At 57.7% G+C, this 23167-nt stretch overlaps 1 protein-coding gene across 6 annotated transcripts in view; it reads left to right on the top strand.

Moving 5' to 3' along the window:
• The window catches only part of FOXP4 (forkhead box P4), a 58470-nt gene extending 35857 nt beyond the window's left edge, over positions 1-22613 (top strand). For 3 of the 6 annotated variants that reach the window (XM_064398994.1, XM_064398996.1, XM_064399000.1), the window contains 12 exons: positions 4420-4570; positions 5151-5355; positions 5600-5704; positions 7973-8060; positions 10152-10241; positions 10823-11024; positions 11115-11191; positions 11329-11430; positions 16241-16362; positions 16469-16535; positions 16896-17062; positions 17668-22613. In XM_064398994.1, coding sequence (XP_064255064.1) covers positions 4420-4570; positions 5151-5355; positions 5600-5704; positions 7973-8060; positions 10152-10241; positions 10823-11024; positions 11115-11191; positions 11329-11430; positions 16241-16362; positions 16469-16535; positions 16896-17062; positions 17668-17812 — 1521 coding nt within the window. In that variant the 3' untranslated portion in view covers positions 17813-22613. The remainder of the gene's footprint in view (positions 1-4419; positions 4571-5150; positions 5356-5599; positions 5705-7972; positions 8061-10151; positions 10242-10822; positions 11025-11114; positions 11192-11328; positions 11431-16240; positions 16363-16468; positions 16536-16895; positions 17063-17667) is intronic. The other 3 variants (XM_064398997.1, XM_064398999.1, XM_064398998.1) reach the window with 3 other exon arrangements.
• Positions 22614-23167: the final 554 nt, after the last annotated feature.

Below are 23167 nucleotides of genomic sequence, written 5' to 3'. Positions count from 1 at the left end.
AGCCCAGGCAGCAGGCAGCACTGTTCCTTTCCTTCTCCTTGGGTACTTTTGCCCCTCTCTCTTGCCAAAATCCTTCACATGGGTTTTTTTTGCTGTGCAGTTTTGCAGAATTCATGTCTGGTGTTGCTGCCCCTCCCCTGAGTGTCCTTCCATGGGCTCCAAATGACAAGGGACCTGCTCCTGAGCCACTCCCTGCTGCAAGCAGGGGTACTGCAGCTGTCCATGGCCATCACTCCTCCCAAAATCCAGCACCCTGGTGCACACCCAGCACTCACAACTCATCTTTTTGGCAGGGAGGGAAGATTTTAAGCCCAGCCTGTGTGTCAGGGTGGCACAGGGAGGACTCCCTGGCAAAGCCACGCTGCCATCAGGGGACCAGGCTGGCTGCAGTGGCTCAGGGTCACCTGCTGCAGCCTCAGGCAGGCTCTCACTGTGGGCTCTGGGTGCATTTCCAGGGTCAGGGTTATCAGAACCATCTCCAGGAGCTGCTGGTGCTCCAGGAAATGGGGGAGGTGTAAATGTGAGCTTCCTCAAGGACTTTCCTGCTGGCCCTGGCGATGTTCTCTTGCAGCACTGAGCAGGGATATAATTAAGCTCTGACAAAGCGCTTGCTTAGCGGGCTCTGCTTTAAAAAGCTCGTGTTAACTTTTAATTAAATGGTACAGAGGAGATGGGAAATTTATCCAGCAAGAAAGGGTGTAGCAGGGGGGGAAGGGGTGTTGGATGCTGCTGGAGGGATGTGTGTCCAGCTTTCCTGCTGGGAAAAGCACTGAGGGGTTCTCAGCAAGGGGATGTCAGTGTTCCTCAAAATCCTTGGATAAGCTTTGGTTTCACCCCAAAAATTTGGGTAGCTGGTGTTCCTGAAGTCTGTGTTCAGGTTTGCCTGCTGGCAATGGTGATGCTGTGGCTTCCTTGAAACTCAGGGAAGAGCTGGAGTGTCTGGGATGCCTCCACAGAGCCACCCTTGGATCTTTCCTGGAAACCCATGGCCAGATTTAATTCTGGCCCTGCTGCAGGGTTTGTAAACCCAGCGCCTTCTGCTTCCCCTCTGCCTGATTCCAAGGGCTCCTCTCCGTGAGTCAGCAGCTTGGAGTGGGATCTGCAGGTGGGAAGGACACCAGGAAGGAGCTGGGAGCAGGGGCAGCATCTCTGGGAGGAGCAGCTCTGATATCCCAGGAGCAGGGGCAGAATTTCCAGGAGGGGCAGCTCTGATCTCCCCGGGAGCAGGGACAGCATCTCTGAGAGGAACAGCTCTGATATCCTGGGAGCAGGGACAGAATCTCCAGGGGGAGCAGCTCTGATATCCCAGGAGCAGAATCTCTGGGAGAAGGAAACAAGGAGCTGTGCTGCAGCCTCTCACCCTGGTGTCTCCCATCCTGCTCCTCCCAGGATGCTTGGCTTCTCCAAGAGACCCCAAAATCCCCTGGGAAGGTCTCCGTGTGTCCCCAAAGCTGCCGAGGGCAGGGGTTGTGCCTGTGCTGAGGCAGGCAGGGTGGGGAGGGGGGGCTGCTGGCGCCTAACCCCGGTGTCAGCTTAATGAAGTGCTGCTGTCAGTCCCGCGTGTCACGGCGCAAACTCCTCCTGATGTGCTCATAAATCAAAGTGACGGCGCCTCTTGCCCCGGTGGCTGCACCCACTCAGCTGCGTCTAATGCACGGTGATGCTGCAGACCCCCACCCCACCCGGGAATGGGCTGGGAGTGAGCTGGGAATGGGCTGGGAGTGAGCTGGGAATGGGCTGGGAGTGAGCTGGGAATGGGCTGGGAATGGGCTGGGAGTGAGCTGGGAATGGGCTGGGAATGGGCTGGGAGTGAGTTGGGAATGGGCTGGGAATGGGCTGGGAATGGGCTGGGAGTGAGCTGGGAATGGGCTGGGAATGAGCTGGGAATGGGCTGGGGGAGCTAAGCGTAGGTGACACTGCAGACTCCCCAGCCCCAAGCGAGGAATGTGTTGGGAATGGGCTGGGAATGAGCTGGGGGAGCCAAGCCTCGGTGATGCTGCAGACCCCCCCAGCCCCAAGCCAGGAATGTGTTGGGAATGTGTTGGGAATAAGCTGGGGGAGCCAAGCCCAGGATTCGGCCCCATCACAGAGCCAGCTCCTCTGGGAGTGGCTTTTCCAACGGGAAATGGGAGAAGTGAGGATCAGCGGGCTGTGAGATTTTTGGGAAAGCTGGGGCTGTCATCAGGCTCTCCCCAGCCTGGTTTCTCCAGGGAACGCTTGGCTTGGAGCCCAGGGGCTGGTGGGTGGCTCTGCATCCCTTCACCCATCACTCAGGGGTTTCGAGGTCTGTGGTGCCACAGGTGTTCCCTAGGGGTGGCAGATTGCCTTCCCCTTGGATCAGGCTTGCTTTGGCTTGGATTTGTGTTCCTGGGGCTGCCCCTCCTGTTCCTGGTCTGTGGAAGCTGCAGGGACATGGATTTGAGGCACATGAAGGTTCAACATCACCAGGTTCCACAGCGTCCCTGCCAGAGCCACGAGTGGGGCAGGGCTGCTTGGGGGGGCTCAGGGGGTCTGAATCCAGCCAGGCCAGGCCAGGAGAGCCTGGCTGGGCTGTGGGATGCAGGCACCGTGCCCAGGGATCCTCCTGACCTCATCCACTGCCAGCAGCTCAGCCTGGAATGACGCGGGTGAGGCTGTGCTGGAGCAGAGCTCGGGCTTGCCCCGGGGCCCTCGGGGAGGGCGGTGGTGGAGCCGGGAAGAGGAGGAGAATCCCATCCCATCCCATCCTATCCCATCCCATCCCATCCCATCCCATCCCATCCCATCCCATCCCATCCCTTCCCTTCCCTCCCAGCTGCTGTTTCTAAGCAAGGCAAGGACAGCGTGTCCATCCCACATGGTGGCAGAGCTTCTCCTCGCCAGGAGGGGACACCCTGGGGGACAGAGAAGTCACTGTTAAAGCTCTTTTCCCTCCATCCTGTTCTTTTCCCTGCCCTTTTCCCTCCATCCTGCTGATCCCATGGCCTGGAGCCCTCGTGGCTCAGGATCAGGGATTTCTCTTTGCTGAGCAGGAATTGCTTTGATTTGTGCCTTGATCTTTAAGCCTCAGAGGTGCAGGGATGAGACAGAGCCAGGGAGGATCCAGGTCTGACTCTGGGGAGGCAATTCCACTGTGGCCAAGAGGTGGAGAGGACAGGAAGAGTCCACACATCTCCCTGAGGCTGAGAAACTGGAATTAAACTCCATCTGAAACCTAGACAGGGCTTGTGGTGGTGCCTGACATTGCAGAGAGGGGTTTGGAGCCCATCCTCTCCCTCTGATTCACAAAGCCAAGGCTGAGCATCAACAACATCCACAGGGATCCACCTGCATCCAGCAAGACTCTGGGTGTGACCCCAAACTCAGTTGTGGACTGGGATGGCCCCAAACTCAGTCGTGGTCTGGGATTGCCACAGAGTCTGTCTGCTGCTCCCTGTTGATGCAGCCTCAGGGATCACCAGTTCCCTGGAATTCCCAGTGCCTGGGGGGCCTGAATCCCCTGATGCTCACAAAACAAGGACATCCTGACTGCAGAGCTCCAGTGCTGCTCAGTCAGAACTCGAACATGGAAATACTCCTTTGGGGGGCTGCAGAGTGCAGTGATGGGGGGATGTGCCCCAGCCCGGCTCCCTGCTGGCACCGTCTGCCCAAACAGGGGGGTTTGGGGGGGTTCACGGGGTCACGGAGCCGCCTGCCCCACTAATGAGGCCGGGCAGCCCCGGGGCAGCTCCCCTCTCCCGGCCAGCTCGGATTAGCAGCTGCCTGTCCCCAGCCCTAATTGAATTCTCTCCCCTTCACTTAATTCTCATGGATTTCTCGGCGCCTCCCCAGGGACCCATCCTGCCTAACTAGTTTAGGGCCAGCCATGCTGGTCAGAGCCTGGCCAGCTCCAGGAGGTGAAGGAGAGTCACCTACTTGGGGGGGTGGCTGTGGCCAGGGTGGGGACACCAGTACTGGCACTGGGCACCCCCTTTCCCTGCACCAGTTTCAGCCCCTCACCAAGAATGAGCTCATAACAGTCATTTTTGACAAACAGGGATACATTTCTGCCTTACAGGAGGATTCTGTGGCTGTTGCCTGCTGGGACCCCCCTTTTTTTACCCCAACCCCACAGCTGAGCCTCCCCCTTGGGACCCCCCAGCCGAGCTTTGCTGCTTCCTCCCCTCACAGCTCCGAGCAAACCCCCCAGCTCCTTTATCTCCCTTTCTTTCCAGCGCTTTATTTTTCCCTTCCCCTTTTCCCTTTCCTTCCCCTCCTCTTCCGATAGATCAAAGCCTCCGTCCGGCTCAGCCGGGAGCCAGCAGGCCCCGCAGCAGGATGGAGGCACCGTCCCCAGCGCTGCCACCCCTCGCTGCCAGCGCCCCTCGCCGCGGCCCCCGACCCCCTCCTGCCCTGCCAGGCCGGCACTAAAGCTCGGATTTGTCCCTCCTTTTGTCTCAGCAGCCGTTGGGGAACAAGCAGCTGGCCTTCCAGCAGCAGCTCCTGCAGATGCAGCAGCTCCAGCAGCAGCACCTGTTAAACCTGCAGCGCCAGGGCCTGGTGAGCCTCCCGCCGGGGCAGGGCACGGTGCCCCTGCAGACCCTGCCCCAAGGTAAGCACCACGGCCCAGGGGGGTTCCTGGGCTGTAGCCTGGCTGAGGGGGGCTGGGGAGGGGCTGTGCTGTTGGGTTTTGTGATGCCACCAAAGTTTGGGGGGTGATGGTGTCAGCAGTTGGAGCCGTGCAGGGTTGGGGTCTGGCTTCCAGAGGGGTGCAGGGCTGGGGCTCCTCTTCCTCTGGCAGAGGAGTGCCAGGATTTGGGGTACCTCTTCCTCTGGCAGAGGAGTGCCAGGATTTGGGGCACCTCTTCCTCTGGCAGAGGAGTGCCCGGATTTGGGGTATCTCTTCCTCTGGCAGAGGAGTGTCAGCATTTGGGACACCTCTTCCTCTGGCAGAAGGGTGCCAGGATTTGGGAAGCCAGGCTCTTGTCCCTTCTGGGAACAGCTCTGTGAGTGCTGCAGCTGCCTTGGTTTGGGTTTCCCAATGGGGCTGTGCAGCCTCCCTTTGCTGTGCCCAGCTCCAGGTGATGCTCTCCCTGTGCTGGGTGAGATTTGGGGAGTCAGGGAGCGGGGAGGAAGCCCTGGGTGCTGCCTCGTGTCCCTGCTGACGTTGGTCACTCTCTCCTGTGCCACAGCTGTTTGTCCCTCAGACCTCCAGCAGCTCTGGAAGGAGGTCACGGCCACGCAGCCCGTGGAGGACAGCATTAAGCAGGAAGGTCTTGACCTCACCACCAACACCTCCAACTCTACCTCGTTTTCGGCCGCCAAGGTCTCGCCTCCCATTTCCCATCACCCTCTGCCCAATGGACAGAGCACCATGCACACGCCGAGAAGGGACAGGTAGAGCCGGGTCGGGCCCTGGCACTTTGTGGTTTTATTGTTGGAGGGGCTGGGATCCATCACCCACAGGGCTGGGAGGGGTGAGGAGTTTCTGCCTCCCCATAAAAGAGGCCTGGCACTGTTCTGCTGCACCCACAGAGGGCAGGGAGCTGTCACTGTGGGGTGTCCCAGGGCTGTTCCTGTGCCTGGGAATGCTGGAACATCCCAGCTGCCCCACCTGAAGGCCCCTTTCCCTCTTGTGCAGCTCTTCCCACGAAGAGACCCCCGGCTCCCACCCGCTCTACGGCCACGGAGAGTGCAAGTGGCCTGGCTGCGAAACCCTCTGTGAGGACTTGGGGCAGTTTGTCAAGTAAGTGTCACCTTTTTGGGGCAGCTGCTTCTGTCTCAGCTGGGACAGAATGGAGCTGGTGGAGGGGAACATCCTGGGAGTGGGTTCAGCCATCCCAAAGTGTGTACCCTGAGCTAGGTGACCTCATGGAGAAGGAGAAGACACAGCAGGAGTTGCTGCTGGTGTTGTCCCAACCTTGGAAATCCCAAGGCCGGGCTGGCTTGGAGTGGAAGGTGACCCTGCCTGTGGCAAAGGTGGGATGGGATGAGCTTCATGAGCACTTCCAAGCCAAACCATGGGCTGAGTGAATGATGTGGAGGAGGCCAGAGCCCGGGCAGGCGCCGGCAGCAGGCGAGGGGGGCTGGCAGCCCTGCTGGGGACACGGGGGGAGGCGGCAGATGGCAGATGGCACCGCTGACACCGCTTGTGGGCTCGGCGCTGACTGATTAACTCTGCTGTCGGAGAGCCCTCTGCTAGCGTCAGGGTCAAACAAATTGTTTTCACGCTTCGTCAGAGGTTTACTTAATTAGTTCATTTGCAATTAGATCTCTTTGTAGCCAGGATTTTTAGCAAAGACATCAGAAGGAGCTGACGGGCTGGCGGGCTCCTTCCCCCGCCTCCCCGGCTGTCTGCTCACAGGCTCCTCAGCGGGCAGCTTTTGGGGTTTTCCAAACTCTTCATCCTCTGCCACCCTCTGAGGGCTGGCTCTGGTGGGAACATCCCTTGGACTGTGCCAAGCCATTAGAGGCCTTGCCCGGGAGGATGAGGAGGTGTGAAGGCAGCCCCGGGATGAGTGAAGGATGATTCAGCCTCCTGTGTTCCTCCTTGCTCTGCCTCTGAGTCATGGGGTGAACCCAGATAAGGCATCTCCTGCTGCCTGGCAGGGCATGTTCCAGTGGCACGGGGCAGATGAGAGAGCTCCAGGGTGGGAGCTGGAGCTGGAGTTGGCAGGGAATGCCCAGAGCTGGGTCACGGGGGTGGCAGAGCTGTGCTGTGCCAGCCAGGGTCCCTTCCTGCCCCCCTGGGCACTGGGGAAGGGTTTCTGTCCCCTCCTTGCCAACATGGGCACGAGTTGGGGTGTGGGACAGACAGACAGAAAACTTGCAAAGCTCCCAAAAGCCAGGCCCAGCCTGGAGCCTCCTCTGGGCATCCCTGTGGGCAGCTGGGGTGGGCTGGGCTGGGCTGGGAGGGGGCAGCGTGGCCGTGGTGGGCAAGGATGGGGGTCTCTGGAAATGCCTCCATTCCCACTGGGATCCCATAGCTTTTTTGCCCTGGAGAAGCAGCCGTGCCCTGGCTGTGCCATGCGGGGAGAGGGGCAGGGCTGGGGCTCTGGGGGCTCTGCTCACGGGTGGCTTTGGCAGCAGGGCCTCCTTCCCTGGCTTGTCTGAGCACGCTGGGGCTGCGGGGCTCTCGCAGGCAGCAGGGTGAGACTCCTGCTGTCTCCAGAGCCAGCCTGGCGAGGCTGAGGCGCCTTCTCCTGGGCTGTCTCAGCCTTAGTCCTGGGGAGCATCTGGCACACGGCCCCTGGGACCCCCCCAGCGTCACTTTTGGGGGGTTCCAAGGGTGGCATTGCCCCAGAATCCCTCTCCAAACCATCCCACTCTCCAGTGAGGCCCCCCTGGGTTTGTGCCCCCCCAGCAAGGACATGGCCTGGCCTTGTGACATCCTTGGAGCTGGCTGTGTCCCCAGGCTGGTGCTTTGCTAGGTTTGGGGGCGAGGTGATGCCAGGGTGTCCCTGGCTGTGCAGCAGTGCCAGCTCTGTCACCAGGAGCCCTTCCCCTCCCCGGGGAGGAGGGAGGGCAGTGAGGACCAAAGGTCCTGGTGCTTCCTAAACAAGACACCTCATAAACACCAGGCAGGATGGGGAACAGCCTGGAAATGCCACCTTGTGCCCCCAGGGCTTCCCTCAGAGCGTGGAAGGCAGCCTCCCATGACGCTGCCTTTGTGCTGGGAACCTGCTCCTCAGGTCCTCCTGGCACCTCCTGCCAGCAGCTGCTCCAGGAACATCCACGGGCTTTCCCTCTGCCTGAGGCTGCTCCTGAACACCCCGGGGCTGCCTGGGGTAGGGCTGAGTGTCCTCCAGCCCGGGTTTGGGGTGCTGCCACAGCCTGGTTTGCACAGTCACCTCCGTGCCTCAGTTTCCCTCGTGCTCGCCCTGCTTTGGGCAGCGGTGCAGGAGCATCCCTGAGCAATTTGCAGGTCAGGGCTGATCCCAGGTGTGGCCCCAGCAGAGGGGCTGAGTTTTGGGCATGCCCAGGCCTAACCAAACCTCCGTGTTCTCCTCCCCAGACACCTCAACACAGAACATGCACTTGATGACCGAAGCACGGCCCAGTGTCGAGTCCAGATGCAAGTGGTACAGCAGCTGGAGATACAGGTGGGTGTCCCACCCCAGCCCCCACGGCCACGGGGACAAAAAGCCACCTCTTTGTCACCCTGTGCTTCAGCTGCCCCCCTCAGGAGAGGGTGACAGGGTTGGGGACTGTAACCACACAAGTGGGGACTTGTTTTAAGCACCCATCCCAAAGAGGAATCCTGCACCAGGTGGAAATCAAGCCCTCAAATTCATTCCCCTCTCATCCCGAAGTGGGTGAAAGGAGGTGCCACAGATGTGGAAGGCAGGAGGGTTTGTCCCCACATGGGCTGTGCCACCTCCCTGGGAGCCACGGGGCTGCTTGAAAACCAGGCCACTTATTTTGGTGCCTGAGCGTGGTCTTTGGAGCCCAACTTTGGGGTGCTATTTTTGGCCAGGCAGTTCTTTAAATAGTGCTTTTTCCCAGCCTCTCTGAGCCCCCAGAGTGCTCTGCTTAATTCAGTTAATGGAGAAGGGAGGGGGAAAAAGGGGGAGGAAATGGGGGGGCTGGAAAATGGGATGGGGCAGGGGGTCACCCCCGTGGTGGGACAGTGCCTGGGGGTGGCAGGGGGTCACCCCCATGGTGGGACAGTGCTGGGGCTGGCAGGGGTCACCCCCATGGTGGGGCAGTGCCTGGGGCTGGCAGGGGTCACCCCCATGGAGGAACAGTGCCTGGGGGTGGCAGGGGGTCACCCCCGTGGTGGGACAGTGCCTGGGGGTGGCAGGGGTCACCCCCATGGTGGGGCAGTGCCTGGGGGTGGCAGGGGTCACCCCCATGGTGGGACAGTGCTGGGGCTGGCAGGGGGTCACCCCCATGGAGGGACAGTGCTGGGGGTGGCAGGGGGTCACCCCCATGGAGGGACAGTGCTGGGGGTGGCAGGGGTCACCCCCATGGAGGGACAGTGCTGGGGGTGGCAGGGGTCACCCCCATGGTGGGGCAGTGCCTGGGGCTGGCAGGGGTCACCCCATGGTGGGACAGGCCTGGGGCTGGCAGGGGTTACCCCCATGGTGGGACAGGCCTGGGGCTGGCAGGGGCTCAGCGTGGTGTGTGGCTGTGGCTGTGTGTGACACCACAGGGGACACTGGCCCAGCACACAGCAGGATGAGATGTGCAGCACCCTTGGGACCCCCAACCCAGAATTAGGGGCCTCACAGGGGCTGTGGGACAGGGGGACACAGCCAAACCCGGGTGGGAGTGGAGGCTGTGTCCTCCTGTCCATCCCACTCCCCTCACCTCAAGCCAGAGCTTGAAAGCAATTACTGGGGCTTAAAGAGGGGAGGGAAAGGAAGAGGGGAGGAGGGAAAAAATAATAATAATAAAAAAAAAAAAGCTGAAGGGCGAGAGCAGAGCTGTGTGTGCAGAGAGGAACCTGCCACGGAGCCACCAATTAGAAAGTTTGGAGCGCGGAGCTCCCGCTGTGCCGGCTGCATCACGAGGGGAGAGCTGTCAGCTCTAATGAGCGCCGCGGCAGCAGAAAGCAGCAGAGCTGCTCCAAACTTGCTGCAAACTCCTGCTTTTAACCCCTTCCTCGCCTAGCTCTGCCAGGGGGCTTGGCTGGAGCGTGGGGACTCCCCCGAGCTTGAGGGGTCCCGGTGGAAAGGGAAGGTGACGGGAAGGGAGTGGGGTGTCAGATCCCATCGGCTCCGCCGGGCTCAAAATCTCTCCTGGTGCCACAGTGAATATTTCAGCCTCTGCTCAGTGCAGGGAGTAAACAGGCAGGGAGCAATTACAGCGATGTGGGAACGCTGGGGGATGGATGGACCGATGGACAGGGAGCTGCTGGGGAGGCAGAGGGGACAGGGCAGTGACAGCAGGCACGGGGACAGGAGCGCCCAGGGCTGTTGTGGGTGGCCCTGCTGGTGGGTGGCAGCCTGGGGGCTCTGGGAATGGCTCTGTGGATCTTTCCCCCATGCTCACACAGAGCTGGAGTGGTCCCTGTGCCCTCCATGGTGGCTGCAGCAGCCCCCACTGGCTCTGAGGAGCCAGCATCAGGCAGGAGGTGGCACTTGGGGGGTTGCTGCATGTCCAGACCAGGTCTGGGGGCTCGTGGCAGTGCCTCCATGGTGACTTTGGCACTGTGTGAGCATCCCTGTCCTGCTTCCTGCCTCCCCCAGCTGGCCAAGGAGAGCGAGCGTCTCCAAGCCATGATGGCTCACCTTCACATGAGACCTTCAGAGCCCAAGCCTTTCAGCCAGCCTGTAAGCGTGAGTCCCTTCCTGCCCTCTCTGTGCCCTCCCTGCCGGCTCCTGACCCCTCCCTGCCCTGTGCACGGCCACCTGCCTGGGCTCTGGGGGGTGCATGTGCCCTGGCCACCCTCTGGCAAATGCAGCTGCTCCACCAGCTCTGACATGGGGTGGGTGCATCCCCATCCTGTGGGTTCATCCCACGGGTGCATCCCCATCCCATGGGTTCATTCCCATCCCATGGGTTAATTCCCATCCCATGGGTTTACCCCCATCCCATGGGTTCATTCCCATCCCAGGGAGTCATCCCCATTCCACAGGTTCATCCCATCCCACTCTTGCACCCCCATCCCACAAATTCACCCCCATCCCATGGATTCATTCCCATCCCACAAATTCATGCCCATCCCATGGGTGAATTCCCACCCCATGTGTCCGTCCCCATCCCACGGGTCCATCCCCACCCCCTGGCTGCATCCCACCCTTCCCAAGCCCACCAATTTCCCCCCTGCCATCCCCTCCCCGCCTCCTCCGGAGCCGCCGGTGTCCCCAGGGGCTCTCCCAGCCTTCCCAACCCCTTCCCTCCGTGCCTGTCCCTGCAGCTGAACCTGGTCTCCAGTGCCACCCTCTCCAAGAGCACTTCTGACACGTTTCCTGACGGTTTACCTCATCCCCCCACGTCGGCCACGGCGCCCATCACCCCCCTGCGGCAGGGCCCCTCCGTCATCAGCTCTTCCACTTTACACAGCGTGGGGCCCATCCGCAGGAGGAACTCGGAGAAGTTCTGCACCCCAATCTCTTCAGGTGAGCTCCGGGCTGGGGCTCAGCGCCCTCCTGAGGGGCTCAGGGGGTCCCTTCACTCCAGCCCCCCCTCTGTTTGTTGTCCCCCTGCAGAGCTTGCACAGAATCACGAGTTTTACAAAAACGCCGACGTCCGGCCGCCCTTCACGTACGCCTCGCTCATCCGGCAGGTGAGAGCCTCGGGGTCCAGCTCTGCGCCCCAAAACCCTCCCTCAGCGCCCCCCCACCTGCTGGACCCCAGCTCTGCCCCTCGGGACGGGTGTCCAACCCCACCAGTGACAGCCTTGTCCCCTCTCTGGCTGCCCAGGCCATCCTGGAGACCCCCGACAGGCAGCTAACGTTGAATGAAATCTATAACTGGTTCACGCGGATGTTCGCCTACTTCCGGAGGAACACGGCCACCTGGAAGGTGAGAGCAGCCCTGCCTGGCACCCTGGGCTCTCCCCAGCTCAGCCTGGGCTCACCCCATTTCCCCCAGGCTCACCCCAGCCCAGCCTGGGCTCACCCCATTTCCCCCAGGCTCACCCCAGCCCAGCCTGGGCTCACCCCATTAACCCCAGGCTCACCCCAACCCACTCTGGGTTCACCCCATCCCAGCTCAGGCTGACTCCATCCTCTCCTGGCTCACCCCAACCCACCCAGGTCTCACCTCAACCCACCCTGGGCTCACCCCATCCCACCCCAGGCTCACCCCAGGCTCACCCCAGCCCACCCTGGGCTCACCCCAGCCCACCCCAGGCCTGGCTGCTGCAGGAGATGCTCCTGTTTTCAGGGACCAATTCATTGCCTAGCTCTAAAATGGTGTGAGAAATAATTTTAGGACCAAATCCCACTTTTTCTGCCCCCCAAAACGCCTCGCTGGGCTGTGGGGATGCATCATGCCTGCAGTGGGATACAGCAAAGGGCTGTGTGCTAAAACCCAGGGATTTTCTGTGCAGAGCAAAGGCAGAGGCAGGAGTGAGAGACTGGAAACAGCAAATAAGGTTAATGACAACCCGGGGGCAGGTGACACTGCTGGTGGCTGGGATGGAGGGGCTGGCAGGGGGACCAGCAGCAGGGAAGCCCCTCTGCCACCCCCCAAACAGCTGCCTGTGCCCATCAGGTCCCCCCAGCCTCTCACAGACAAAAGTTTTTGTCCCTGAGGTGGTTTTGTCACCAGCCTGGGCTGCTGGAGTGAATTTTGGGGCAGCACGTGAGTGCTGGGGCTGCTCCCCTTTTGCTTTTTTAGAAATCAGAGCTTGGAAAAGCCATCTGAGAGGAGCAGGGGGTGTGGAAGGAGCAGTTCTGTGATTCTGTGATTCACTTCTTGCCTCAGCCAGGGAAGATTTATTTATTTATTGTTTCCTGCTGCACATATTTACTGAGAGGCAGCTCAGCTCCCTCCCGCTCAGGGCAGCAAGGAGCGAGGTGGCAGAGGGAAACCTGCTAGTTTAAATAAAAATAATTAAAATCAGCAAGGTGCAAGTGAGATGGAGCTTTTGGAGAGGCTTGAGGAGGAGGAATCCATTCTCCAGGAGCTCAGGGCCCCCATGTGTCGGGCTGCAGATCCAGGCTTTGCTTCCATGGGAGACTTTTGGGTGGATTTCAGGCATTTTGGCAAACCCCTGGAATGGGGACAGGGTGGCAGCAGTGGGGCAGAGCCCTCTCTGGCCATCACTGCCCCCAGGGCCTCAGTTTCCCCCTCTGCAATGAGATAATGGCAGGTGAAAATGCCTTTTTCCTGCCTTTTTGTTGCTGAAAGGAATAAAGATTTTGGGGTTTTTTTGCAGTTTCCACATACCCTGTGTTAGCAAGGGCAGAGTTGGAGAAGGGCATCCCTCAGTTTTCTGTTTCCCTTTTTTTAGTCTTTATTTTTTCCTGTCCTACCACTAAAAAGGGATGGCAGGGGATTAAAAATATCTGGGCAGGGGGGGATAATTCTCTTCACAATTTGCAGAGCCCAAGGCCAGGCTTCTGAAGGAGGGGGATACACAGGGAAAAAATAACATATTTCCTCTCCTTGAAACCCACTTTTCTGGGGTTTTCCCCTCTTTTCCTGGGGCTCCCCCCTGGGATGGGACAGGAGTGCTGGGACCAGGGTGGGGGAGCCACGGGGAGACCCCAGCAGGGCCCAGGGAGGGTGGAGGGTGCAGAGCAAACATCATTAGAGGAGAGAGATGAGAAGCAAACAGAGCAGCTGGGCCTGGCTCTGAGCAAACACTGCCTGGGAACACAAACCCGGCCCAGGCAGAGGCGGGGACACGTCCCCTCTGCCCCCAAACTGGGGGGTGGCCAGGGACCTGCTCTGGGACATCCAGCAGCACAGGGATGGGGCATGCTGGGCTCCAGGGGTGCAGGATCACACCCTGCCCACTGCCAGGGTTTGGTTTGGTTTATTTTATTTTATTTTATTTTATTTTATTTTAATTTTTTTTAAATTTTATTTTATTTTATTTATTTTCCATTTTATTTTATTTTATTTATTTATTTTATTTTATTTTATTTTAATGTCTTTTATTTTGTTATTTTTATTTTATTTATTTTATTTTCATTTTTATTTTATTTTATTTTTATTTTATTTTATTTTGTATTTTATTTATTTTATTTTGTTATTTTTATTTTATTGTATGTTCGTTTTTTATTTTATTATCTTTTTTTTTTTTTTTTTTATTTTATTTTATTTTATTTTGTCCCCACCTGAGCCTTCCCAGGCCCATCCTCACTGGTGACTCAGAGCAGGGGGTGTCACCAGGGCAAAAAGGGGACCCAGGGCAGGGGAGGTTCTGGCTCTGCCACACTCCTGGCTGCAGCCGGGGCAGTTTTTGGGCAAAGGGAAGGAGGGGGTGTGGGCAGGACCCTGCCTGGCAGGGAGGGACATCCTGCGTGTGCCCACAGGGGACAGCGCTCAGGGACAGTGCCAGGACAGAGTGGGGATGAGGCTTGTCCCTCCTGGGGTCCCTCCTGGGGTTCCTGGGATGTCTCTCTGCATCCCAACCCCCCCGTCGGGGTGGTGCCAGCGCAGAGTTTGGGGCCAAGGGGTGCCACAGGCCCTGTGCCAGGGCATGGCTCAAAGGGAGCATGTCCCTTTGGGTGGCAGTGGCACAAGGCTGGGACACGGGGCCTGGCTTCAGCCACACCAAGGAGCTGGGTCAGGGTCCTGCTGGCACCCAGGGTTCCCCCAAGATCCCACCGAGCTGGGCCTGGATCGCCCTCCCCAGGGAGCCTGGGAGCTGCTGACAGTGTCCCCAAGGGGTGAGAGGAGCCTGTCCCTGCTGCTTGTCACCGTGTGACCCTGGCACCATGGCATGGATGGATGGATGGATGGAGGGATGGATGGATGGATGGAGGGATGGATGGATGGATGGATGGATGGATGGATGGATGGATGGATGGATGATGGATGGATGGATGATGGATGGATGGATGGATGATGGATGGATGGATGGATGGAGGATGGATGGATGGATGGATGATGGATGGGTGGATGGATGATGGATGGATGGATGATGGATGGATGGATGGATGGATGGATGATGGATGGATGATGGATGGATGGATGATGGATGGATGGAGGATGGATGGATGGATGGATGGATGGATGGATGGATGGATGGATGGAGGATGGATGGATGGATGGATGGATGATGGATGGATGGATGGATGGATGGATGGATGGATGGATGATGGATGGATGGATGGATGATGGATGGATGGATGATGGATGGATGATGGATGGATGGATGGATGGATGGATGGATGGATGGATGATGGATGGATGATGGATGGATGATGGATGGATGGATGATGGATGGATGGATGATGGATGGATGGATGGATGGATGGATGGATGGATGGATGGATGATGGATGGGTGGATGGATGGATGATGGATGGATGGATGATGGATGGATGGATGGATGATGGATGGATGATGGATGGATGGATGGATGGAGGATGGATGGATGATGGATGGATGGATGGAGGATGGATGATGGATGGATGGATGATGGATGGATGGATGATGGATGGATGGATGGATGATGGATGGATGGATGGAGGATGGATGGATGGATGATGGATGGACGGACGGACGGACGGATGGATGGATGGGTGATGGATGGATGGATGGATGGATGGATGGATGGATGGATGGATGATGGATGGATGATGGATGGGTGGATGATGGATGGGTGGATGATGGATGGGTGGATGGATGATGGATGGATGATGGATGGATGATGGATGGATGGATGATAGATCCATGGATCCATGGATGGATGGATGGACAAATGGATGACAAGGGAAGAGCCCAACTTTGTTTTTCTCCTCAAATTCCAAGCCAAGGGGCAATCTGGTGCCATTTGCTGAGCTCTGGGCGCTCTGGCACTCGAAGGCACGGGGGAGGCTCAGTCCTTGTGTCTCCTTTTGCCTTGTTGTGCTGGCCAGGCTCCTTTGTTTATACAGCCCCCGTTCGACCTTTTAAATTGCTGTTAATGTTTTAGCGTAACGAATTAGTCTCTCATCACGAATCAGGACTCGAAATAAAAAAAAAAAAGGAGAGGAAAAAAAACCCCTCCGAGGCCAACTTCCTGAAATTGGGGTCATTCTCATTTGCAAGGCAGAGAATCTGAGAACCTTAATGCAAGGAAATTTATTCAAAGGCAGAGCCCCGGCGTGATTAGGCCCTTTGTAATTATAGCTCGGAGAGATTCCACTCCAGCCTCCTGCCTCCCTCATGGATTAGCAAGTGAGTCGGAAAAATACACAGGATTTAATTAGAGGCAAATTAAAATTGGTAATGAAATAGGGGCAGTAGCAAATGGCAGGGAGTTGGAAGGGGAAAAGGGAGCTGGTATCTCTCGGGGCTGCGCTGTCTGCCTACGTGTGTGTCTCTTTATTTTACATTTAGAAATGTAAAGATGGTCGATGTAAAGAAGAAAGGGAGGGAAAGGACCAAAACGGCAGGGGAGGGGTGGGGGGAAGGAAAAGGGAAGGGAAAGAGGAGCTGGCTTTGCTGAGCATCACCAGAGCTGCAGCAGAGCTGGTGGCCCTTGTCCCACCGTGTCCCCACCGTCCTCAGCATCAGACCAGAGTCCTCCAAGCGGTGACCACTCAGTGCCAGAGGGGTCAGGCAGCACCCAGGGGGCTTTGGGTGTCAGGACACCCCCAGGAGCCGTGGGGCTGGGCAGGGAGGAGGGTGGTGAGGGGGTGGCACTGAGGTCATGGCCTGTGTGCCCGCAGAACGCCGTCCGCCACAACCTGAGCCTGCACAAGTGCTTCGTGCGCGTGGAGAACGTCAAGGGCGCCGTGTGGACCGTGGACGAGCACGAGTACCAAAAGAGAAGGCCACCAAAGATGACAGGGTGGGTGCTCCTTCCCTGTGGGACACAGCCCCAGAGCTGCCACCACCCTGCTCCTCAGGCTGGGAATGCTCAGCCCTGCATCCCTCTGCTTTCTCTCTTCCTGCAGGAGTCCCACCTTAGTCAAAAATATGATTTCAGGACTCGGTTATGGAGCACTTAATGCAAGTTACCAGGTAAGGACCCAGCCCTGGTCCTGACAGGGACACGGGGACACTCAACCCTCCACAGTCCTGCCCTCCATTGGGGTCTTGCATCTCATCAGGAAATGAGGGACAAGGGGGATGGGTTCAAGTTGAAAGAGGGGAAATTGAGGTTTGATGTATGGAAGAGATCATTCATTCCCTGTGAGGGTGGGGAGGCCCTGGCACAGACTCCCAGAGCAGCTGTGGCTGCCCCATCCCTGGGAGTGTCCAAGGCCAGGCTGGAACAACCTGGGACAGCGGAAGGTGTCCCTGCCCATGACGGAGTGGGATGAGATGTGATTTAAGCACCTTCCAACCCAAACTCCATGCCAATCCGTGCTCCCCTGACAGGCTGCGCTGGCAGAGAGCAGCTTCCCCCTGCTCAACAGCCCCACCATGATCAACACCAGCTCGGCCAGTGCCATGCTGCACGTGGGCCACGACGACGTCAGCAGCACCGTGGAGCAGGTCAACAGCAACGGCAGCAACAGCCCCCGCCTGTCCCCACAGCAGTACAGGTCAGCCTGGCCCTGCCAGGGCACTGGGGTGCTGAGGGAGGCTGGCACGCTGGGCACTGCCAGCTCTGTGGGCTCCCGTCACCAGGGTGAGGGGTTTGGGTTCCTGTCACCAGAATGAGGGGGTTTGGGTTCCTGCCACCAGAATGAGGGGGTTTGGGTTCCTGTCACCAGGGTGAGGGGGTTTGGGCTCCTGTCACCAGGGTGAGGGGGTTTGGGCTCCTGTCACCAGGGTGAGAAGGATTCTGGACCAAGGATTTCAAGGAGTTTTGGGTGGTGGGACCCAATCCCCGAGGTTGAAGGCTCTCCCTCCTCACAGCCACCAGGAGCTGCTTGTGGGCTCCCACTCTCAGGGCAAAGGGGGTTTTGGCTCCTGTCCCTAAGGCAAGGAGGCTCTGGATCAAATAATTCAGGGAGTTTTGGGTGGTGTGACCCACTCCCCAAGGCTGAAGGCTGCCCCTCCCCACAGCTGCTTGAGGGCCGCTCTCAGAGCAAGGGCAGTTTGGGCTCCTGCTCCCAGGGGTGAGGGGGGTTCTGGATCAGAAAATTTAGGGAATTTTGGCTGGTGGTGCCCACTCCCCGAGGCTGAAGGCTCCCCCTCCCCATAGCCACCCCGTGCACGTGAAGGAGGAGCCAGCCGAGGCAGAGGACGACAGCAGACCCGTGTCACTGATGGCCAGCACCAACCAGAATGTGACGATCCCCGACGACAGGGACCTGGAGGAGGAGCTGCCGGTGGAAGACTTGTCCTAAGGACTCCTTCCTCCTCCCCCAGCGAGGGGAAAACCCTTCCCACCCTCCTGAACGGAGACCAAGCCACGCTCCCACCTCCCCAAGGTGACCTTGGCGTTATCCTGGTTCTTTCAAGGCACTTCCACAAAGCAAAAAGGTTTTCCTTGGGACGACAATGACAATGACGACACCAACCCGCTGCTGCTGGCGTGTCCCTCACGCTGCCACTGCCCGGGCACGGACTGGCCCCGCCACCTCAGCAGAAGCAAAACCCCAAGAGCTGGACTTTTCCTGCCCTCCTCCCTCGGTTAGTGACTGGTGGACGAGGATGGCAGGTTGGTTGTTCCTGTCCTCCCTGCAGGGAAGGCACCTCTGTCCCCTGTCCCCCCGCGGTGCCCGGGCCCCGGGGAGCGGTGGAAGCACCCCGCTGTCACCTCTGCGTGCCCCGCTGGGTTCTGCACTATGGAGGGGTCGTGGGGCCTGCCCACGTGCTGCCTCCACCCAGCTTTGGGGGGAGAAAGAGCAGAAACGGGGCTGAACCCTCTGCTGGATGTGGGGGTTGGCACGGAGCTGGGATGGACACGGAGCGGCGCGGTGGTGGGACCGTGTCCCCTTGTCACCTCTGCCTGGCAAGCAGAGTGGCCTCCCGGCTTGCCCACCCTCCCTGAGCCCCAGCTGGTGGGGGGCTGCTGGCCCCAGCAGTGCTGACCATCCCCAGCAGTGCTGACCATCAGTGCTGACCATCAGTGCTGACCACTAGTGCTGACCATCCCAGCAGTGCTGACCATCCCAGCAGTGCTGACCATCCCCATCAGTGCTGACCACCAGTACTGACCATCCCAGCAGTGCTGGCAGCAAGGACACAGCTCCCTCCTTCCTGCTGGACATCGGTGCCACCTCCCAGCCAGCAGGGATGGCCACTGCTCCCCTGTCACTTCAGGGAAAGGCTCCCTGTGCCTCCCATTGCACCCCCAAAGCTGGGCCAGGGGCGTGGTGGAGCCAAGGGGTGACATCCCCACGGCTGAGCACCTGCAGGGGACCTGGGGGTCACCAAAGCTGGCCCTGGAGGATCCCTGTGGTGGCCAAATCTGGCTGTGGCCCCCGAGCCAAGCCTGCTGCTGCTGGTGGTGGGGGAGGAAATTCTGCTTTTCATCTTTTCTTTTCTTCATCCTTTTGTTTGCGTCCAGATGGGAAGATACCAAAAGATTTCTTAGAGACAGAAGGTCCGTAGTTCAGGTGAACAGATGGTATTCATGCCAAAAAAAAAAACAAAACACACACACAAAAAAATTAATAATAACGAGAACAACACAACCAAACACCCCTCTTCTCCCTGCTCTTTCTTTCTGGGGTGGTGATGTGGGTACCCAGTGCCAGGCTCCTCCTGGGAGGCAGCGTGGCATTCCCAGTGTCCCGTGGTGGCTTTGGGGAGCATCACCTTCCCTCAGGAGCATCCCCTACCCTGGGAATCCTCCCTTTCCTGGGAATCCTGCCCTTCCTGGGAATCCTCCCTTCCCTGGCACAGCCAGGCTGGCTCTGGCTGTCCTGGCACCCAGCAGGGCCCTGCGGGATCTGCTCTGGTGGCCCTGGAGCTGCTCTGCTTTTTAAGGCCAGCTCTGAGCTCTCCAGAGTGACCCCGGGGTCTCCTCCGTCCCTCTCTGTCCCCGTTTTCCTGGGATGTGACATTCCCGGGGGGGGTGTGTCACCGTTGGCATCGCGGGAGCCGCGTTTTGGGCTGGAAATGCCACACCCAGCGCCATCAGGGTCACCTGTCCCCGTGTGTCCCCTCTGTGACCCCCCCCGAGGGGCTCCTGGCGCTGTGGGGTGAGCCTGGACCCCCCTCATCCTTTTATCCTCTTCCTTGCCCAGCACATCCTCCATGCCCAGCGGGCTGGGGGGTCCCTGTGCCACCCCTGTGCCACCCCTGTGCCACCCGTCTGTGCCGGGGGTCTCCGGGCTGCCGGGGGTCTCTCCCGTGCCCGCTCCCGGCCTTTCCCTGCTGCCCCCGAAGCCCCTCTAGGTGTCACCCGCGCCCGCGGCTGCCGGTGCGAGCGCCGGGACAGCGCCGCGCCCGTGGAGCGCGCCCGGAGCATTCCCGGCGAATTCCCGGCGAATTCCCGGCGAATTCCCGGAGCCGCGACAGTGCTGCGGTCATGGAGCGTTCCCGGTAAATTCCCGGAGTATTCCCGGCAAATTCCCGGCTCATTCCCGGCTCATTCCCGGAGCGGGGACAGCGCTGCGTTCGTGGAGAGTTCCCGGCGAATTCCCGGGGCATTCCCGGTTTATTCCTGGCTCGTTCCCGGAGCATTCCCCGCTCATTCCCCGTTAATTAATTCCCGGCTCACTCCCCGTGCCCGGCCCCGTCCCGGGCTCTGCCGGGCACCAAAGACCCCCGGGCTGGGGGGCACCAAGCGAGCCCCCCTTTTGCTGCGCACATCCCAGTCCAAACCAGTCCAAACCAGTAGATCCCAATCCATCCCAGTCCATCCCAGTCCATCCCAGTCCATCCCAATCCCCCCCGTCCTGCCCAAGGAGCTCCGAGGTGCCGTGGATTTTCCCCATCTGCTTTATTTTTTTCCTTTTTTTTTTTTGTTTGGGGTTTTTTTTCTTTTTTCTGTATTTCTTTTTTTTTCCTTCCTCTTTTCCTCTTCTCCTTTTTTTCTTCCTTTTTCTTTATTTCCCTTATTCCTCTCTTCCTTTTCTATTTTTTCTTTATTCCTCTTATTTTCCTTTTTTCTTTTTGCCCTCATCTTTCTTTATTCTCCTTTCCCCATCTTTCCTTTTTCCATTTCCTTTTCTCTTTTTAATTTTTTTTCTTTTCTCTCTTTTTTCTCTTTTTCTTTTTTTTCTTCTTCTCCCTATTTTTCCCCTTTTCCCTCCATTTTTCTTTCTGCTTTCCCCTCTTTTTCTTTTTTCCTTTTTTTCCATTTTTCTTTTTCCCTTTTCTCCCCCATTTTTTCCTTCTTTTCTTTTCCCCCCTTTGTTCCCCCACTCTTTAATTTAAGTCGGAACAAGTTTCCAGCTGCCATGGGGCTTTTATCACCCTTTGCTGCTTTCTTTATTCCCGGGAAGGAGCAGGAAGGGCCGAACCTTCCAGACTTTGGGCTGCTGGGCCACCCCTCACCCTCCACAGGGAACCTCTGCCCCATCCAAGCTTTTGGGATTTGGGGAATTCCCGTCCCTCTTTGCCAGCCCCTTCACTGATTTTGGGGTTTTTTCTGGTTTTGTTTTTTTTGTTTGTTTGTTTGTTTGTTTTTGTTTTGTTTTGGGGTTTTTTTGGGGTTTTTTTGGGGTGGTTTTTTTTTGGTTGGTTTTTTTTTGTTTTGTTTTTTGGGGTTTTTTTCCCCATTCCTCCTTTTCCTTCACCTTCCTCCTCTCCTTTTTTTTTTTTCCCCCCACCTCCTCGGGGTGTGATTATTTTTTTCAACTTTTCCAGAGGTACAACCACCCCCAAAATCCATCCCAAGGCCTGCAGATCCCCACGGATTCATCCAGAATCCCCCTGCACCACCATCCCCCCCAAACCCCCGAGCTCCTTCCCCTCTGCTCCGAGAATTCCCGACGCTCCTTGGCCCCACCCGAGAGCACTCCCTCTATATTATATACATAAAAATAAATATATCCATATAATTTTTATTTTTTTCCCCTTGAAACACAATGCACAGGTTTGGAAAAGTGGCTCCAGGTGATGCCTTTCCCCCCCCTTCCCCGGGAATTCCACGATTCCAAAGGGAAACGTGCCTGGTTTGAAACTCAGGGGTAAATTGAATTCCTTCTCGTAGCCCCACCCAGCCTCTGCAGGCTCCCACCTGAGCCCAGGTACGGCGTGGCCCCTCCTGCCTCGCTGCCTCCTCCCTTCCCACCCCTCTGCTTCGCTTCTGGTTGGAATTTTCCGGAATTCTGCGAGTTTTACCTCAAATGCTGCGGGAGGGAGGGAGGCTCAAGGACCAAACACGTGGCAGAATTGTGTGTCTGTATATATTGAGATAGAGATATTCTGGCTTTCGACCCACCAACACAAATTGGTCTTTTTTTGGGGAGGGGTTTATTCTGTATTTTTGTGATTTATTTCTTGTTTCTCTCCACCCTTGGGGCACTTCTGTGAGGGGCAGCTGAGGGCACCTCCCTGGACCTAAAGGCATTTTTCTGGTATCTCCCACTGAAGGAATTACATTTCCATGGTTTTATTTTTAATTTTATTTTATTAATTCCTCAATGATTTCTTCTCCCCAACCCTGGGGAAGGGGGTAGGTCAGAACCCAGTGCTGGCAGGGGGAGAGGAGCAGCAGCTGAACCTGCACCAAACCAAAGGGTTTCTTTGCTTTGTTTACACCCCTGGCCAACCTCACGCCCCGCAGCATCTCCCTGGATCTAGGTTTTTGTCCTGGAAGCGTTGGGGAAGGTCGGGACAGCCCAGAGCCGGGGGCTGGGGGGGATGGAGCCGCGACAGATTGGGGACATCCCCCGCCGGGAAGCGCCAGCCCACCACGACCTTTTTTTCCTTTTTTTTTTTAATTTTTTTTTTTTTGTTTTTTCCCCATTTTATTCCCATCCTGCGCGGCGCTGGGCGGGAAGGTGATGCTGGGGAGGTGGGGTGAGCTCCGGGCGGGCGGATGTGTAAAAAACAAACAAAAAATGCCCCCAAACCTCCGTCCCCGGCTGCCTCTGCCCCTCCCCGTGCTGTGTAAAGGAAATCGCCTGGCTGTGTATTTGTACTCCGAGCTCCGTGTGTCTGCGTGGGCAGACGGTAAACCCTTGTACAGTAGGTCTAGCTGCATGTAATCTGTATGGACAACGGCATTATAAAATGCAATAAAAGAAATTACCTATCGTGGCCTGCTTTGCTTAAGGTTATTGTGGGGAAAAAAAAAAAAAAAAGTCAAATTCAGAGTTTTTACAGAATTTCACGGATTTATTGAGCTCTGAGATCTGTCTGTGATCCCCAACTTGAAAACCTCCAGGGATGGGGACTCCACCATCTCAGAGCAGCTCCTTCCCAATTCCCGAGCCCCTTTTCAGTGAGGAAATTCTCCCAGAAAATCCATCCAGGAGCAAAGGCCAGCCCGGGAAGGAGAGAGGCAAAGAGAGGCTTCATCTGCTCGGTGAGTGTGGGGTCAGTGGGGGCTGCAGCAGCCCTGGGGGTTTGGGTCCCCATCTCCCCCTCCCCAGGTTGATTTGGATTCCCATTTCCCTCATCCCAGCTCAGTTTGGATTCCCATTTCCCTCATCCCAGCTCAGTTTGGATTCCCATCTCCCTCTCCCCAGCTTGATTTAGGTCCCCATCTCCCCCTTCCCAGTTTGATTTAGGTTCCCATCTCCCCCTCCCCAGCTCAATTTGGGTCCCCACTTCCCCCTCCCCAGCTCTGGGGTTTGAGT

This window comes from Passer domesticus, chromosome 25 (genome assembly GCF_036417665.1).
Source record: "Passer domesticus isolate bPasDom1 chromosome 25, bPasDom1.hap1, whole genome shotgun sequence".
Lineage (NCBI taxonomy): Eukaryota > Metazoa > Chordata > Aves > Passeriformes > Passeridae > Passer > Passer domesticus.
This window is presented reverse-complemented; position numbering and strand designations above follow the sequence as displayed.